We start from the raw sequence: 19,207 nt of genomic DNA, 5'->3' as shown, positions 1-19,207 counted from the left end.
CCCTGGGGTTCCCTGCTCAATGGCCACGCCTCCTTCCAGGGCCTTCTCAGGCCTCTTTCCTGGGTCCATCCCTCTGGGGGCACATGATGCTACTGCTTTGCACGCTCTAGGCCTGAGCAATGGCTAAGGGGCATCTCTTGAGGTGGGTAGGGGGATGTAAATAGAGCTTTAGGGGTGAGAAGCAGGACTTGAACTTCGTCCTGCATACCTGTAGAGGTATGCACACATGTTCTTAAGGTCTATTCCAGTATAGGATGGCGCCGGGACATGGAAGAGAAGAAGAACAAAAAATGGGCTGGGGGCTGGCTTCCAGCCCTCTTTGCACCACCAAATTCTGAAGCAGAAGTCCAAGAAGTTGGGATGTTAGAATTCAAACCCAGACTTCCAGGTTGCAAAGGAAGTGCATTTGTCAATGTCAAAGGTTAGAATATATTTTATTTAAGTTTGTAAGCTTGATGGATAATTTTTAAATATTTATATATGTGCTATGTAGACCTCCATTTGTGATCTTGCCCTCATATGTAAGGAGTCTTAGGAATCAGCAGGTTATAAAGATCTCCCTACTGTGAGCCTTGACACCCACCACACTTTTGGGGTGACGACTTATTTTATTGTCTGTCTACTCTGAAAGACATGAAGCTGTGTGGAAGCAGGAACCAGGCTGTCTTTTTTACAAATGTATCCTAGTGTTGGTGCAATGACTGACACATGGTAAGTGCTCACTAAATATGTCTAAAACTTCAGAATGATGAAAGACAACACATCTGATGACAGCAAGTAGGGTGAAGAGAAGTGGTAGCAGGGGGTAAAGTAACCTGAAAAGAGAATGCCTTGCTCAATTATAATAGAGACTGAGCAACAGTCTAGAAGTTTCTCTTCCAGTCAATCAGGGAAAGTGGCAAACATGCACTTTCTATCACCTGAAGAACTAGAGTTGAAGCAATCTATTCACTCTAAGCTTCAGTTTTGTTTTTTTTTTCCCCTCTTCAAATGAGTGGTTGGACTAGGATCACATAGTACAAAGTAAGAGCCTGGAGTTCTAAAGTGACTGATTCACAGAAGTGCATTAGAAAATGTGAATCAACATTTAAAAATGAAGTAAAAAGAACCCAGCTTTTTGGTTTGCCTTAAAAAAATGAACCTTTGGCAAGACTGGCCCACAGTACAATATGGCAACAATGGTCTGAAGCCTTTAAATGGGCCTGTGTTTTATCAAAAAGCCATGTCCCATCACTAACAAAACAAATGCCCCAGACATAGCCTGGCCACCAAAGGCCTCATTTTTTGACCTCTGGACCCCAGGCTCTTCAAGGCCCCTTTGCTTTGAAAGAATGTCTTCTTTAATCTCTTTATGGTTATATTTCTACCAACGTTTGAATGACCTCAGTGTCATTTGAATTGTACTGTAACATCGCATACCTCTTCTATCTGCCATAGATTCTGAAACTGAATTATTTCACATATAATCAAAGAAGTCCACTTGCTCCAGAAAGCAATACTCTATTAGTGTTATAGATCCAAATTTCCCTTGATCATTCCTCCGATGACATCTAAAGAGAGATGCTAGACTGGCGAGTCTGCGGACCAGTACTTGACTGCTGCCTAAAGGCTGAGAAGATTATGTGTGGTGGTGGAACAAGAGGTGTTTGGGGCACAGAAATGCAGGACCTCCTATAATGAAGGTTGCAGAACCGGGCTTGGAAGGATGATGAAGAAACCGAGAGACGCTAGAGCGCTCATTTGTTCAGGTATTTATGGAGTATTCACGACGTGCCAGGCACTTTTGATGCAAGGGATTCAGCCAACGTCCCTGCTCTCACTGAGTTAATTCCGGTGCGATAAGCTAGGTAACACACACATAAACACACATATCACATACATACATATGTACATGTCAGGTGGAAATGAATGCTATTTATAAAACCAAAGCAGACCAAGAGAACAGCGAAGGAGGGTGGCTGATACTCCACGAGACCCCAGAGAAGCAAGTGAGCAAACCACGAACCCTGCGTCGGTTATGCATTTTCTAGGCTGCAGGGAGAGAGGTGAGCCTCTCAGAAAGCCCTGCCCCCTCCTTCCCAATAGGGCGCAAGGTGCCGTCTCCGGGGAAGCTCCTCCCGCTTCCCCGCCCAGAGGCGGCCTTAGAGGCGGAGCTTCGCGACCAGGCGCTCAGAGCGCGCCGCGCAGAAAGGCGCGCGCTTAGCGTTCCCGGCATTCTTTTCGTTCTGTCAAGGCCGGAGAATTACCCCCGCTGGAGTCTGGCATGCTGGGAACTGTAGTTTCCCCCCACTGCTCCGCGTATAGCGGGCAGTAAAGCCGCTCAGTACGGCTCCGTTGTTGGCACAGGACTTGCAGGCCCTAGGGGTTGTGGGAAGGCCTTGTTGGGTGGGGTGGGAGTCACCCCGAGAACAACCGGGCACAATCAGCCGGAGTCCAGGCCCGTGGCCGCCCCCGGTCACGTGACCCCTGCCTCCCCAGGCGCGCGCGCAGCTCCTCAGCGCTGTTCCCGCCCCACTCCTCCCCGCCCGGCCGACGGCCTGCGCCTCCCCCGGCGCTGCTGCCACCTCGCGCTCGGAGGCGTCACGGAACGTGCTCGCCTCTCCCCCTCCCCCTCCCTTCCCATCCCGTCCTCCCCCACCTCCCCCTCCCGCGCCGAGACTCGCCGCCGTCGCCGCAGCCGCAGGAGTAGCCGCCGCCGGAGCCGCGCGCAGCCATGGCTGAGAACCCCGGCTTGGAGAACCACCGCATCAAGAGCTTTAAGAACAAGGGCCGCGATGTGGAAGTGAGTGTGCTTCCGCGGTCGGGGCCCGCCCTGCTCGCCCGCCTGGCCGCGCTGGCCCCCGGCGGCGGGGAGGGGCGGGGGGCCGGCGCCGGGCTGGTTCTCGCCGGCTCGCGGTGGGTCGGAGTTGGCCGCCGCCTGCCGTCACCGCGGCCCGGGGCTGGGCGGAGCGGACGGCGGGACGCGGGCCGGGCTGCAGCCACCCTCCGGGGCTGCCGGCGCGGGGACCGGGAAATGCCGGGGTTTTCGGCTCCGTCACGCGGGCGCGGCCTGCTGTCGGCGAGGAAGGGATGTAGAGCTGAGGCGGGGTCCGCGGGCCGGGGCCTCGCGGGCCGGGGATGCTGCCGCCCCGGTCAGTCGACCGCACCGCCGAGGGGGCGGCGCGGCTCGCGCCGGCCTCCCGTGCAGCCTCCCGCCCGGCGCAGCCCCTCGCTGCCTCCCGCCCTGCCGCACATGGAGCCTCGGCTCTGCCGGTCCCCGCGCCTGCCTCCTGCGAGCCGGGCCCAGGCGGGTGGTGGCGGCCCGCAGAGGGGGGTGGGGACCAGCCGGGTAACTGACTTGTTTGAGGGTGGTGGATGGGGGAGGGTAGGATGCGCCAGGACCATTTTCTGATATTCCAAGGCTGTCCTTTCGACTAGTCGTGCTGAGCTGATCCAGCTCATACTCTTGTTACTGCTGGCATTTGGAGCAAGCTGAAGGTGGACAATAGTTTACCATCTATTGTGTTGAGGCTTCGGAAGAGACGTTGTTCCGACCTCCGCTCACAAGACTTGTTTTCTTAGCCTTTCTTGTAGTGAGGGTGTGTATAGGATAATAATTTCTTTGACATGTTTTACTGAAATAAATTGGATATGTAGGTTCATACGGCCTTATATATACCTCTTGCTCCCAGCTGGAAGAATTTCCGAGTGGTTGCAAAACTGTAAACATTCATCGTGGTCACAGTTCGTTGCTACTCAGCATGTTGCCATTGTCTCATTAAGGTGACATTAGCAGGTACTATTTGCAAACTCGGCTTATTGAGGCAGCGCTAGAGGTCTCTCTGCAGCTACTAAAAGCAGTGTAGTATAATGCATAAACTTCACTGGGACTTTGACCTCTGGATTTGTTAGGGGGAAAGTGGTTTTAAGTCCACAGTCTTTTTTTCTAATGCTAGATGACATGATTTGCAGTTTTGTAATTCTTGCTAAGGGGCCAGTGTGACTAGGAAGTGTGCATTTTGTCTCAGAGAGAAGGTGGTGGGGAAAATATGCCATTCAGCCTTGTTTCGTAGAAAACCAGACAAAACTCAGGCCATTTTTCAGAGCTCCAAAATTAAATACTAATTGGAAAAAACCTAGGGAAATACTGTGGAATTCCCGTTTGAAGGAGACAAATAAAGGTCGTCTATCTCTGCCTCGGTCATGGTTAAATTTCTTTTGTGAGAAATACTTCTAAGCAAAAGTGAAACTTAGGAAGAGCAACAAGAAATTTTGGAACTGCCTCCTGTTATTGGTCCACTTGATGATAGGAGTTAATTTTGAACTTTTTCCATCAGTAATTGTTCTTGAAGCTTACCCCTGTTATAAAGCAAAACTTATGTAGTTTGAAAAATAAGCATGTTGTTTGTAGAGAAGAGCTGACAACATTCTTTCCTTTCTTGGGTGTTGTTACAGGTTTTTGTTTTATTGTTTGCCTCTGTTACTGTGTTCTGGGAACACAGTGATACCTAGTAGGGATTCCTGCATGTAATAGGTGCACAATAAATATTTGCTGATGATCAGAATGTAACCAGTGACTTCTGGATGCATGAAAAAGATACATGGTTGCTAAGCCTTTCAGTCTGAAACTATTGGTAATAACAACATCACATTTCCCAGGATACATTAGGGTAACGAAGGGGTGAAATGGCAGACATTCAAATGGTAGTTCTATATGGCAGAGACTAAACTAAGAGCTTCATGATACCTCATTTAATCCTTATAACAACTTTATGAGCTTGGTATGGCATTGTCCCCACTTTACAGAAGGAAAGCACTTTAGATGAGGAAACTCAAGAGTGCTTCATGTAGCCTGCGCAAGGTCACGAAGTGGGTACGAGCATTTGTTCACTAATTGTCTATTGGGTGTCTGACAATGTTACGTCTTGGGGATCAAAAGGGAGTAAAATTCAGTCTGTCCCTCAAGGAGTTTGCAGTTCCTCAAGGAGATTGCTGTTCATTAGGAATGATAGAAAAGTAAATTGATAATTACAATGCAGTACATCAATAAGTGTATTCTGAGAATGCATGAAGAGATGCTAACTTGGAGCTGAGCAGTCAAGAGAGATGTTCTGGTTGATTCCTAGTGGATTGATGGGAATGAGCTGATCCTGAAGGATGAAAGAAAGTTGGCCGGGGAAAGGGAGAGGGCAAGGAAGGGGCATTCCAGACTTGAGGTGGCAGTAATTGAAGAGTCCTGAGAGAATGTAGTAGGACTGCTGTGAGAGAAAGGAGTGCTCGAGATGTGACTAAAGGGTAAACTGGGGTCAAATCTAATCAAATCTGATCCTTTATTGTGGATTTAGGTATCACTAAGACTAAACACCATAACTAATTTAGTCTTATCCATTAGAAACTATATTACATTAAAAACTTATGCTACGATTTAGCTCTGTGACTAAGTAGCGATCATCAGGCTATTTCAAAACAGTGAGATTCGCTCTGGCAAGATATCATTCCTACCTTTTCACATATAGGATAGATAAAAGATATAACATAGAATAAATTATACAACTAGCTGATACACAAATAAGATGCTCGATGCAAGAATGAAATACATATTTTCTAAAGAAAATAAAAGTGTAGAGTTATGCCAGAGAATTGTGAGTGGGGAGAGGGTTGAGGAAGAAAGTAATTTCGTAGTCATTCAGTTAGGAATGGTTTCATAGAAAAGAGGTGGGTGAATTTTATAGGAAGTATGTACTAAACTTCAACAGGGCACATAAGAAATTAGTGAATAAAGCTCCAGGTGGAAAAGAAGAGAGGTTAGATTAAAGAGTGAAGAGATGAGACTTCTAGATGGTGGCCTGAGAATATGTCTGTGGCAGGGAGTTGCTTGGAAATGTCTTCTTGATAGGCAGATCTGAAGGAGTTTATTCCAGAGTAGAGTTAGGACGTGTAACATGATTAGAGCAGTGGAAAACGGTGACTGGCAGCAATATCTAGAATTAATTCTGGAAGAATAGTGCTGTTATCCTATATGCAAGGAGGAATTTTCCAAAAAATTGAGACTGGGGATGGTCATAACATGGAATGAAGATTTGAACCTCTCCTCCTCCTTCTCCTCCTCCTTTCCCTTCTTCTTCTGTGTAAAGCTCAAAGAAGAGAAAGGGCGTAAAGGTTATCCTGAGGTTTACAGATGGAGGTAAGGGAAGGAGTAATTACCACTGATGCCACTTTGGAGCTTGGGTAGGGGGAATGGATTTTGTAGCTAAAACTAGGAAATACATAGTGAAAAGGAAACTCTTAATTACTTTTATTTGGTCTGGAATGTGTGTTTTAATACCAGACATTTTCGTGTAAGGCATCAGTTCTTAGGCTTTTTCCTTTTAAAAAAAGTATTTAAAACTTTTCAAATATACTTATAGAAAAATGCACAAAATGGAACTGTTCCATTTAATGAATACTTACAAATCAAACACTCAGGTAACTGCCATTCAGGTCAACTTTTCTTTTTCCTGCTCCTGTATACCTCAAGGATGTGACATTTTCATCAGTAACAATAATAATAATTATTTTAAAAATCTTAACATTTATTGGGGGTTTACAATGTACCTGTACCAAGTACTTTATATGGATTATTTGTTTAGTCTTCACAACAATCCTATGAAGTATGTACTATTTTATCCACATTGACTGCTGAGGAACGTTGAGGCCTACAGTTCTTAAGTAATTAGCTCTAAGTCGTGGGGTGGTAAAAGTGGCAGACCCTGGACTTAGAGTGAAGCAGCATGACACTAAAGCCAAAACTCTCGCTCCCTGTGCTGTCCAGTCTCTCCACTGAGTGGAGCCTAAGACTTGTGTGCAGCGCGTCTAAAAGTTAATTAATGGGGAAAATATTTAAGAAATCTTGACTATATCACAGAAATTATTATTTTGGTGTTTTAAAACCTTGCTAATAAAAATTTTTGATGTACTATTTATCATTTGATTTATTTGCCTTTTTTTTTCTTTTTACTCTTGCAAAATTTCCTTATTTGTAAGGAGCCAATTAGTTGGTTTCACCGAAAAATAATAACCCATATCCTTGGGCTTAACACTTAGACTTTATGCTTTAGTTTCTTTTTTGTGTGTGTGTGTGAGAAGATTGTCCCTGAGCTAACATCTGTGCCAGTCTTCCTCTATTTTATATGTGGGTCACTGCCACGGCATGGCTTGATGAGCAGTGCCTGGGATCTGAACCTGTGAACCCGAAGCTGCCAAAGCGGAGCGCGTGAACTTAACCACTATGCCACTGGGCCAGCCCCAGCACTTTAGTTTCTAATACTAGGGGGATAATGTATATTTTCTCATTTGCAAATTCAGCTAGCACTACCCGGTTTGCTCTCTCCCTCAGGAACCTCTATTGGTAAGTTATACTCCCTAATTGTTCAGGCTTAAAACTTTATCCTTGACACCCTTCTCTTCCCTTCCTTCACTTTTCTCTATTGGTCAGTCATCTGAAGAGCCCTCATATTTTACCTTTGTTACCAACCTTACTACCACTGCCCTCGTTTAGGCCCCTATCATTCTCACCTGTACAAATGTGATAGTGCACCTGGTTTCCCTGTCTCCGGTATCTTCCCTCCCCAGTGTATGTTGTGGATCTTTATGAAATCCTTTTCATATTACTTTCTTGGTAATATCATTCCCATTGCCTTCAGGATAAAATTAGAAGTCCTTAGCATGCCACAAGTAATTCCACAAAAGGCCCTACCTTTTCTTTTTTTTTTTTTTTTTTTTAAAGATTTTATTTATTTAATTTTTTCCCCCCAAAGCCCCAGTAGATAGTTGTATGTCATAGCTGCACATCCCTCTAGTTGCTGTATGTGGGACTCGGCCTCAGGATGGACGGAGAAGTGGTGCCTCGATGCGCACCCGGGATCTGAACCCGGGCCACCAGCATTGCAGCGCGCGCACTTAACCACCAAGCCACAGGGCCGGCCGGCCCTACCTTTTCTACTTCACCTACCACTTTTCTTTATATCTCCTTTGTGCCAGCCATGATAAAGTACTTGAGATGGTGGAGTAACCAGTACAGTTGCCTCTCCATGCCTTTGTACATTCTGTTCTGTATACCTTCTTTTGCTGTCTATTTAGTGGGGCTCACTCTAGCAAATTCTTTCTTCACTCAGACTCTTTCATATATCTCTGGAACACCAAGATTACAATTCTGCCACACCATGTCATTCTAGTTCAAAAAAATCCTTCACAAGTTCCCCGTAGGGCCTTTCCTGATTGACTAATAACATAACTTAGTGTTATCAGTCCGTATTCTTTTTCTTCTCTCATGCTTTCCTAAATGAATTTTCCTTTACCTCTTTGGCATAAATTGCTGTGATGTACAACAAATTCTATGTGTGTATAGCTGTTAAAGTATGTGGGCTGTGTCAAGAAGTCCCCTGAGGGTAGGGACTGGGCTGGGACTGGTCATTTAGTTACCAGGATATAAAACTTAATAAATACTCTTTGAGAAGAGAGACTAGATACATTACTTGAAAACACTACATTTGGGAATGAAAGGTACAGTATTATTCTAAGATATTAATAATTTCTTTTGGTGTTGACTCCATGGTGTTGATACTGTTGCCTAGCCCTCCTTTGACAGTCTCTTCTGCTATAATATGTTTCTGTAGCATGAGCTAATTCATACTTGAATAGTAAAGAGGAATGATGTTAGGCAATGCAAAATTCATGTTGGTTCATATTTGATTTTTAGCAGCACATTAACTGTTTAGCACTCCCAAGTAACAGCAATTGAACACAGTTTCAGGTACAGAAACACAGTTGAACATAGCAAGCCCAGGAGTATGCACTTTGCTAATTCACCCGTATTCTGCCTCTAGGCTCCTTTTAACCATATGTTCTGTCTTAAAGGTGCTTATTGCCCCAACTGCCTTGATGTATTTCCCTCTTTCTGTCTTAAAGGTGCTTATTGCCCCAACTGCCTTGATGTGTTTCCCTCTTTCTTCCTAATTTTGCAGAAAATGAAGTTTTTAAGGAATCTATGTGTCATATAGCAGATACACTATAATTTATCCTTTCTTTTTTTTTTTTTTTAAAGATTTTATTTATTTATTTTTTCCCCCAAAGCCCCAGTAGATAGTTGTATGTCATAGCTGCACATCCTTCTAGTTGCTGTATGTGGGACGCGGTCTCAGCATGGCCGGAGAAGCAGCACGTCGGTGCGAGCCCGGGATCCGAACCCGGGTCGCCAGCACTGGAGCGCGCTCACTTAACCACCAAGCCACGGGGCCGGCCCTAATTTATCCTTTCTTGAATTCACTAACAGGGTGTATAATCTCTCCTGGTCCTTCTACCTCATTGATTACTTTTTTTTGGTTGGCTTTGTCAGCTATTCTTCCTACGCAGTGAGTGAAGGCATGTCTTGGGATTCTGTCTGTGATCTCTTCTCTACAGACTCTTTCTTGCCCGTATCAGCAGCTCCCTTAGTTTTAACCATCATTTCAGTGTGAGGAGCTTAAATCTGTTTTAATCATCTGCTGGAAATTAATCACATGAGTATCACATCAGCTTCTCAAGCTCAAAATGTTTCATGCTATGTTCTGCCTTTGTTTTCTCTTTTTTCTGTTTATGGCATCATCGCTCTCACTGTGACCTGCTGGAAACTTGAGAGGCTTCTTGGACTCCTTCCTCATCTTCCACATTCGGTCAGATGCCAGTCATGTAGCTTGAATCTCTGTGCTGTCTCTGGATTGTGGCCCTCCTCTCTATTCCACTGCCTCTAGCTTACTTTCGGCCTTATTACTTATCACCTGGCAGTTTAAAAGTTGCCTCCAAAGTGTTGTTCTTCCCAATTCATGAGATTTTCTAGTGAGCCTGATACTTGATTATTTCTCCAGGTTCAACCTTCCTTCCTCTCCCCCATCCCCCAGACCCATTAAGCTCTGGCATCACTGAACTTCTTATATGCTTATACATAATCTGGAATCCTGCCCTCCCCTGCTTGCCAGTGCTATTTCTATTCTCAGGGCTATCCTGCTGACTGGAATATCCTTCCCTGCCTCCTGTTGCCTGGCTAATTCCTACCCCTCTTCAATACTCATCTCGGGGTTTAGCTTTTCTGAGAAATCTTCCTGAATCCTCCCCCTTCCCGGTCCTCCAGGTTGAGTTAGGTACCGTTCTTTACTACTGGAAGAACTCTGAGTATATCTTTCTCATTGTAGTTATGATAGTGTATTTTTAATTATGTTTTATCTGTTTCTGCTACTAGATTGTGAGCTATTTGAGGGTACAGACTATATATCTCCATTGCCTGCTTCTTAGTACAGTGGCTGGAACAAAGTAAGCACTAAAATATTTCTTGAATGAATACATCCATACTAAGTACCTGGACCAGCACAGTAATTTTCCTAAAGTATATTTTTGAATTGAAACTTTTAATCTTTTAATGCCTTTTCCTACTGCTTCCCAAATCAAGTCCAAACTTTTTATCACCATAGGTAAAGTATTGGGAGATTAAGACATGTGCATAGTGAAATAATTTTTAAAATTTTCTTGCTTTTAATCATAAAAATGTTCTAATATATAGAAAAGTAGAGAGAATAGTATAATTAATCCCATATGCATATCACTTAGATTTAATAGGTAACAGTTTGCTGTATTTGCTTCATCTTTTATTCGTCTGTTTATGACAGTGATATTTTACTTCTGAAGACTTAAGGCTACTTCTCTAAAAAATAAGAACGCCTTCTTACAAAAATACCGTATCATCCTGACACAATTAATAATTTCCTAATAACATCTAATCCAGTCGACATTTAAATTTCTCCGGTTGTCCATTAATTTTTTTTTTTTACATTTGGTTATTAGAACCATGATTGAACAAGATCTGATCACATTTGGTTGTGTTTCTTAAGTCTCCTTTAATATAGAACAGGTTCCTCCCGCCATTTTTTTTTATTGTGGTAAAATGTGCATAACATAAAATTTACCATTTTAAGCATTTAAGTGTACAGTTCTGTGGTATTAAGTACATTCACATTGTTGTCTAACCATCAACACAATCTACTCCAGAACTTTCTCATCTTCCTCAGCTGAACCCTGTCCCCATTAAATAATAACTCTGTGTTCTTCCTTTCCCCAGCCCCTGGCAACCTCCCTTGTACTTTCTGTCTTTATGAATTTGACTACTCTAGGAACCTCATGTAAGTAGAATCATAGAATATTTGTCCTTTTGTGACTGGCTTATTTCACTTAGCATAATGTCTTCGAGGTTCCTCCATGCTGTAGCATGTATCAAAATTTCCTTCCTGAATAATATTCCATTGTAGTATATACCACATTTTGTTTATCCATTCATCCATCGATGGATACTTGGGTTGCTTCCACCTTTTGGCTGTTGTCCTCCACCATTTTTTAAATGCCATTCATTTGTTGAAGAAATCAGGTTAGTTTCCTTATATTAATTTTAACCACATGAAATTGCCATTTTTGAGGTTCAAAACAGCCAAGTATTGGCAACTTTATATGGTTCAATCCAATAGAATGTCCTAATTACTGGATTTGTCTGTCTCTTTGTGGTGTTGCTTAACTTGTTCCTCCTATTTCTTCCTACCCTCCAGATTTCCTGTAAACTAGAAGTTAATTTTAAAGGCTTGATTATCTTCAGTTTAAGCGTTTTTGATTGAAAAAAAAGTACTTCAATTGGTGATGCTGTGTACTTGAGAATATATCCCAATAGTGATGCTAAGATTGATCAAAGGATTTAGATGATAAAGAATAGTTTAATGTCATGATGTCAGTTACTCGATTTGGTGAAACGTGATATAGACTGAATAACATTTGAAGTGAAAAAAAAGTAACTTCTTGGTATCCAGTAAAGGAGTTAGAAGATGTGTCTAGAAAATCTAACTTCAAAGTCGATGGCATTCTCTTTCTGTGACTGACACCACTCCTAAGTTGACTTGTTTTCTTAGCATAAGGTTTGGCTATATTCTTGTTTCCAAGTCTCTATTCTTTTACTTTCTAGGTAAAACAATATTAAAAATGTAAGGAGAATGTAGCTATATTTTGTGGCAGTTTTGCTATTAAGAAAACTTTTGGGGGGCCGGCCTGGTGGCGTAGTGGTTGGGTTCGCGTGCTCTGCTTCGGCGGCCCGGGGTTCACAGGTTCAGATCCTGGGTTCGGACCTGCACACCGCTCGTCGGGCTATGCCGAGGCGGCGTCCCACATAGAGGAAGTGGGAGGATATACAGTTATGACGTACAACTGTCTACTGGGGTTTTGGGGAGAAAAGGGAAAAAGTAGGAAGATTGGCAACAGATGTTAGCTTAGGGCCAATCTTCCTCAAAAAAAAAAAAAAGAAAACTTTTATTGCAGTCTAGGATACTGACAATAACAGTTAAAATATGGTAAAATAAATCTTGACTATATTTGCTTGGAATTAATCATTCTGAACAGTTGAGTTTTCTGGGTTATAAGTTTATTTATTTACATGCCAAATTTTATTTTAAAATGCCAGGGTTTCTGAAATATCCTATACATTTCTCTGCCTCCTTAAATAGAATATAATTTAGTTATTTTCTTGGTTCTTGAGAATCACCATTATCCATATGGTTATCAGTTCTTGCTTTTATATAAGTGATGCCTTCATGTTCTTAGATTTGTCAGAATTTTGTCCTTAATTTCTATGCTTGTGGAGTTTTTGCTCTTCATAATTTTTTTTGCCTGTCCTTCCCTTGTTCTTATTCTGTCATCTTTCTCTTTGATACTGTCAGCATGTTCACCTGTATAGCTCCTCTCTTCCCTTTTAATTTGATAGTGACTTGGATAACAGATTTATTATACTGATTTAGCATTTGCTAGGTGCCAGGCAAGTGTTGTTAATGCCAGAAATTATAAATATGAATAATATTGTCCTTGTTCTAGGAAAGTTCAGTTTAGTGGGAGAGACTGATACCTAAGCATGTAATTAGTGTAGAGTATGGTAAGTTCTATGATACTGCTACATAATTTGCAAAGTACTATGAGAGCATGGAGAAAGGGAGTGACTAACTATACCTGGGGAGATTAAGATTGCACAGACGATCACTCTTGAGCTAGGTCTTAAAGGATGAGTAGGAGTTTGCCAAGAGAGAAAGAAAAATAACATGAATAACGTGTTATATCATGGAGTCTTGAAGGCATGGTGTGTGTAAGCAACAGTTGATATGGTGACCTTATATCCATTCCCCTTCTTTTGGAAACAGCATTCTGGTTTGGCCTTTGGAAGCTACTTTTCTGCCCTTGGATATCTCTTGTTGGGATTTTTAATCTAAGTGTTCCTGCCTCCTTTGGTTATGGCGCCTCACCCTTTCTGGATAGCACAAATTAGGCCAATCAGATGCTGTCCCTGGCATTTAAATCTTGAGTGAGCTAGTACTGGGACCTGAGTGATTCATCCTGGCAGAAGTACTGTGAATAAATCTTCCATTAATTCCTGTCGCCTAGATCTGTGGAGTTGCTTTCATCCTGGTTTTTTCACAGATCTGTTCTTCAGCTTCTTTGGTTCTGTGAACTGCTCTATATTCTTCCAATAAATTCTCCTGCCCTCCCCCACTTTAGTTTCTTAAATGAACTCGCCTGTTTTTATTTTTTGCAACATAACTCTAATTTAAGGTGATCAAGTCTTCTGGTTTGCCCAGGACTGAGGGAGTTCTCAGGATACAGGGCTTTCAGTGTACAAACCAGGAAAGTCCTGGGCAAACCTCAGCAAGTTGGTCACTCTAACTGACCGGTTTGGGAGTAAAGATAATGAGTTTTGGGAACCAAGTGTTATCCAGGTGGAATGATCCAGTGTGCAGCTGAAAATAATGTGTGAGGAACTAGCTTGCTTCAGTTGTTTCACACAGCAGTTATTTGAATTCTGAACTAAGTTTGAGGGATGAAACAATGAAAATAATGATAACCAATAATTGCTGAGCACTTACTGTGTGCAAGGCACTCTGCTTATAATAATCTTAAATCATCCTCACAAAATTGCCATTATACAGATGAAGAAAATGAATTAAGTGATTTGCTTAAGAACATACGAGTCGGAAGTGGCAGAACTGGCGTTTAGTCCTAGATTTCCCACTTTAAAACCCTGTGCCCTTAATAACCATTCTCCTATTCTGCCTCAGGGTCCCTGCTCAAGGAATGTGTAGACTAGTATGGAAATATGTAAAAGCAAATAAATAATTATTATATGGAAGTATGTAAAGAGTATGGTAGGCACACAGGGAAAGACGGAGCATGGGTGACTCAGGAAAGTCTTCATAGAGATAACTGTGCTTAAGCTGAAACTAGGAAAACGTGTAGGTCTTTCTTTGGTAGTAAGTGTTAGGTGGGCCTAGAAGTAAGAGACAGCATGATATGTTCTGGGGAAATGAAGTAATTCAGTATTTCTTACAGGTGGAATGATTGGAAAGTTGAATAGGATAGGCACAGGCCAGATTGTGAAAACCCTCTCCTGTGAGGAAAGTTTTAAATAGAGAAGTGGGTTTTGTGCCTTTAGAACTATTGCTTTGGTTGCATCGTAGGAGATGGATTGGTGAGGGTGAGAAGAGAGGTTGGGAGGAACAGTTAGAAAACTCTCAGGGGTCTCAGAGATGAATGGTCTGACAAAAAGCACTGGCATTGGGGTCCAAAGGCTGGAAAAGTTATTAGGACTATTTATTTGGTATATTTTACCTTCTAGAACAGAAGTTAGCAAACTTTTTCTGTAAAAGGCCATAATATTTTTAAAAGCCTAAATATTTTAGGTTTTGAGGGCCATACTGTTTATGTCGCAACTCCTCTGCTGTGAGCATGAAAGCAGCCATAGACAATAGGCCAACAAATGAGTGTGACTGTTCTACTGAAGCTTTACTTACTTTTATTAATCAGGTGGAGGGCTGGATTTGTCTCATAGGCTGTAGTTTGCCTGCCCCTGTTCTAGGATGATGTGGCCAGTGGTGAAGACTTGGAAAATAGTTCAAGCAGTGGTTAGAGCGTTTAAGGTGATAATATAGATGAGGGCTTATGGGGATAAGAAGAAACAAGGACTAGGGGAGAAAAGAAGCCCAGGAACCACATCACTTTAGGGGGCTGGTGAAAATGCCACTGAAAAATGCTCTGTAGGAAGCTTACAGCAAAGTGGTGTATCAGAACTTTAGGGGAGGAAGGTTTTCTGAAGGAGAGGCAGTCGTTAGAGTATCAGATGCTGCAGAGAGGAGAGGTGTGATGAGCACTTGAAATAAGCCGTTCATTGTATTTAGCAATTGGCGGCCAGTGAGAAGTGGAAAACCCAGAAAGTGGTGCAGGCTGGGGGCTAGATTATGATGGGGTAAGGAGTGAGTTGGAGTTGAGATAGTAGAACCGGTCAGTAGAAACTCACTTTAAAAATTTGGTAGTCGTGGGAAGGAGGGGCCACAGGTTAGCTTGAGTTCCTCCTCCTCCTTATTTGTTTTAGAAGTGTGGGATTGACTACTGTTTGTAGGCTAAATTGAAGAAACCAGAGCAAAAAAGAGACTTAAAGACCTGGCTAGAAAAGGAATAAATGATTGAGTCTAAGGTGAGTGGGGGGCTGTTAGGGAGGTGAAGAGATACAAGTTGTGGTTAGATTTTGAAGGGGACTCAGTGGGGAAAGACTTGGAAGTACAGACAGAAGTGAGGATGGGCTGCAGCAGGGCAGTGAAACTGGACCAGGTTATGCCTGATGGCCTCTCTTTTCTTTGACAAAGTTATCTCCAGAGAATAAAGGGTCTAAAAGAGGTAGTACTTGAAGAAAAGGTGTTTGAGGGAATGCAGAATACCCAGGAACGAAGGCCTAGATGAAGTAAGTACTATAGTGTTATTTTGGTAACAGTTGTGAAGATTATATCAGATTTAGCTATAAATGCATTCTGAATTATACTTAGAGTTGTTATTTAAACCAAATTCAAAGTGTAGAAGTCATATTCAATTGCATCATAAAAAAATTGAACTAGCAAGAATGTCAGAATTTGAGTCCAACTCCTTTCTTCCAAATATGTGGAAACTGAGGGCACAGAGAAATAATGTTGTCCACTAATCTAGTTGGTAACCAGGTTTTCTGATTCCACTAGTAGTTGTGTGATTTAACACAACACACTTAAAAACAAAAGCTATATTTTAGAAAACTGTCAAACATATACAAAAGTAGGGAGAATAATATATTTAACTCCTGTGTACCACTTTAAAACAATTATAATTTATGGCCAGTCTTGTTTTGTTTATATCCTTACCCACTTCTACCTTTCCCTGGATTATTTTGAAGCAAATTCCAGACATCCTGTTTTATATGTCAGTATTTTAACATGTATGGCTAAAAGATAAGTCTGATTCTGACATCAGTTCCGAAGTGCGAGTTTTTTCCCCACACCAAGCAATTCTCTCACACCAGCTGGGTGTTCAGCTCAATTCTGACACTGCCCCGAGACAGTGTTCCGATCCCACTGGTTAATGGCTCAGTCCTACCAGACTCCTCCTCCCCACCTTCTGACTGACTGGGTATAGATCAGAGGTTCTTACAACCTCCTCTGGATTACTTTGGCTCACCCAACCCGGAGAAATATTTTACTTACTAGATTACCAGTTTATTATAAAAGGATACAACTCAGGAACAGCCAGATAAAAGAGATGCATAGGGCAAAGTCTGCAGAAAGGATGCAGAGCTTCCATGCTCTCTCAGAGTGCGCTAGTCTCCCAGCACCTCCACGTGTTCACTAAACTGGAAGCTCTCGGAACTCGTCCCTTTTGAGTTTTTATGGAGGTGTGATTGATTAACTCATTGGCCACTGGTGACTGAACGCAATCTTCAGCCCCTCTCCCCTCCCTGAAGGTTGGGGTGTTTAGGGAGTGGGAATGCAAGTCTCAACCCTCTAATCATGTAGCTGGTTTCCTCGGCAACCAGCCCCCAACCTTAGGTTACCTGAGGCTTTCCATGAGTTGCCTCATTAACATAACAAAAGACACATTGATCTGATCTCAACACTTAGGAAATTCCAAGGGTTTTAGGAGCACTGCCGGGAACAGTGGACAAAGACCAAATATATGTATATTTTTACTATAAATCACAATATCACAGTAGTAAGACATGGTATTATCCTCCTTAAACAAAAAACCCAAAACGGTAATTGTCATATCATTAAATACCCAGTTAAAAACACACTTTTGATATGAAATTTCAAAGTAAAAATACCTGCTATTATACTGCACATTTATAGACCAAAAAGAACCTTCTTGGTCAGTTGTTTGGGGTTGGAATGTGACATAGGAAATTAATAAATAATATTTTTAATGATTTTTCCCTTTCTACTCTCCAACTAAGAAGAGAAATAAAGGAATAATCTTATCTCTCTCAAAATAGATTGATGATAGCATGTAGTTAATTTTTAACTTCCAAAGATGGTATATAAGTTATTACAGAATGAAGAGAATTTATGGAAATAAAGCCTTCTTTATATTTGCAGTATTTTGATAGTGATTTTCCTTTCACATTTTAAAATGAAAAGGACTAATGAATGCTATACATTATCAGAAAGATGTTAAAGCACTCTGTCTCTGAAACAGCTTGGTGTATTCCAGGTTATTATGCCTTGAGTGTAAGGAAACACACAACAAAGAGTTTTCTTATCAAATATAGAAGCATTAGAATTATAGAGGGATAAAGTGGGACAGCAGTGAATTTGTGTCGTGGACCCTTCCTATGCTGACTCAGTGTATACTCTTTCTTTGCATTCCCTATCTCAGAATTGCAAAGCTGCTAAAGATTGAGCTTTTTTGGACATCTTTATGATGTTTACAGAGGGGTTAAGGTAGACACTATTGTCATTTTTCTTTATTTAAGATAACAGTAGACTGAGGGGTAGAAGGCTGAACAGAGTATGGAGGAATGTAGCTGGACAGCCATTGAAATAATTAGAGATTGTATAGTACATGCATGTTCCTCTCAAAATTTGAATCTGCAAGAAAAAAGTAGGTACCCTGAGAAGGGTGATCCTGTTAACTAAGCATTGGGCTATAAATGGAGATGCAAACATAGATGATAGAGAACCAACCTAGAAACTAGGTGTTATATAGTATTAATCTCCGCTAGCAGAGAGCCGTGGACTATACAGTTAGTATCTTTTTGTAAATTTCAACTGATTTTTGTTATTTGAATCTAGTTGAATCCCTGAATATCATACATCTGTATCTTGGTTTTGGAATAATGTATAATTAGGAACGTTTATTGAGGCTTAATTTTCTCTTTAGACTTCGCAAAAATAAATTTTTAATAACTTTAGCACCTGATGTTTTAAACAAAAACATAGGAAGTGGATAGAATATTTTGGGAATGGTACTGTATAACATTAATTTGTGTACTAATTCATATTAGTAGTTAATTATTCACTTATTATACTTCTATTCATTCTACTCACTATTTAAAAGTTAAATGTATTTTAAAGGGGAAGAGATGAAAATATAAATCATAATTCTAAGTAAGAAAATTTCAGCGTTCAGATATATTCACAAATTTTAGGGAGAAAGTTTATCAACTGGTAATTTCCAATTAGGGCCATCATACTATTTAATGATAAAATGCAAATTTACTCCTGTATGAGAATAAATTCTCGTCAGCTAAAATCTTTCGGTAGGAGTGACAATAGTTTAAAATGCTTCCTCAATCCCCTTGGACAATTTAAAGTTACTGTCATGGACTATCACTGGCAGCAACAGTCTGGTTTTCTGTTATGTGTTGAGTGCTGGGAACATTGTTTTTGCTTGGAATAAAGGAATTGGTACTTGGATGTTAAAGTTGTGTAATGGCTGTACATTTGCTTTTATTTTCTAAATTTTGTGAATGTGGCTAATGCAAACAGTTTTGTGTATCCTTTTTAAACTTTGAGGAAGTGGAATGTTTGAGAGACTTGGAGCTAAATTAATCAAAGTTTGAAATACAGAGGGAGAAAGTACAGGGACTATGGACTGTGGGTATGGTAAAGTGCAAACAGTATTGTCACTGAATATGACTCATCCCAAGTTCAGATTTAACATTGGTTGAAGTACCTTTTTTTGATATTGTGGAGCAAAGGGAAATAAAAATGAATGAAACAAGGTCCCTGCCTTCAGGGGCATTTAATCTAGTAGAGTAAATAATACAGCTACAGATAACTATAAGACAGAATGTGATGGTTTAATAAAAATGAAGGTGGTTTGGGAACATGTAGGAGGGACAGGTGAGGTG

At 41.5% G+C, this 19,207-nt stretch overlaps 1 protein-coding gene across 1 annotated transcript in view; it reads left to right on the top strand.

The window, feature by feature from the left end:
• Window positions 1-2,614: 2,614 nt before the first annotated feature.
• Window positions 2,615-19,207, top strand: part of KPNA3 (karyopherin subunit alpha 3) — an 86,459-nt gene continuing 69,866 nt past the window's right edge. Inside the window, exon 1 of the mRNA XM_004433670.3 lies at window positions 2,615-2,782. Coding sequence (XP_004433727.1) covers window positions 2,714-2,782 — 69 coding nt within the window. The 5' untranslated portion in view covers window positions 2,615-2,713. The remainder of the gene's footprint in view (window positions 2,783-19,207) is intronic.

The sequence above is a fragment of the Ceratotherium simum genome, chromosome 10 (assembly GCF_057802395.1).
Source record: "Ceratotherium simum simum isolate JZ-2026a chromosome 10, ASM5780239v1, whole genome shotgun sequence".
Lineage (NCBI taxonomy): Eukaryota > Metazoa > Chordata > Mammalia > Perissodactyla > Rhinocerotidae > Ceratotherium > Ceratotherium simum.
The sequence above is the reverse complement of the archived record's forward strand: the minus strand, read 5'-3'. Positions and strand labels throughout refer to the sequence as shown.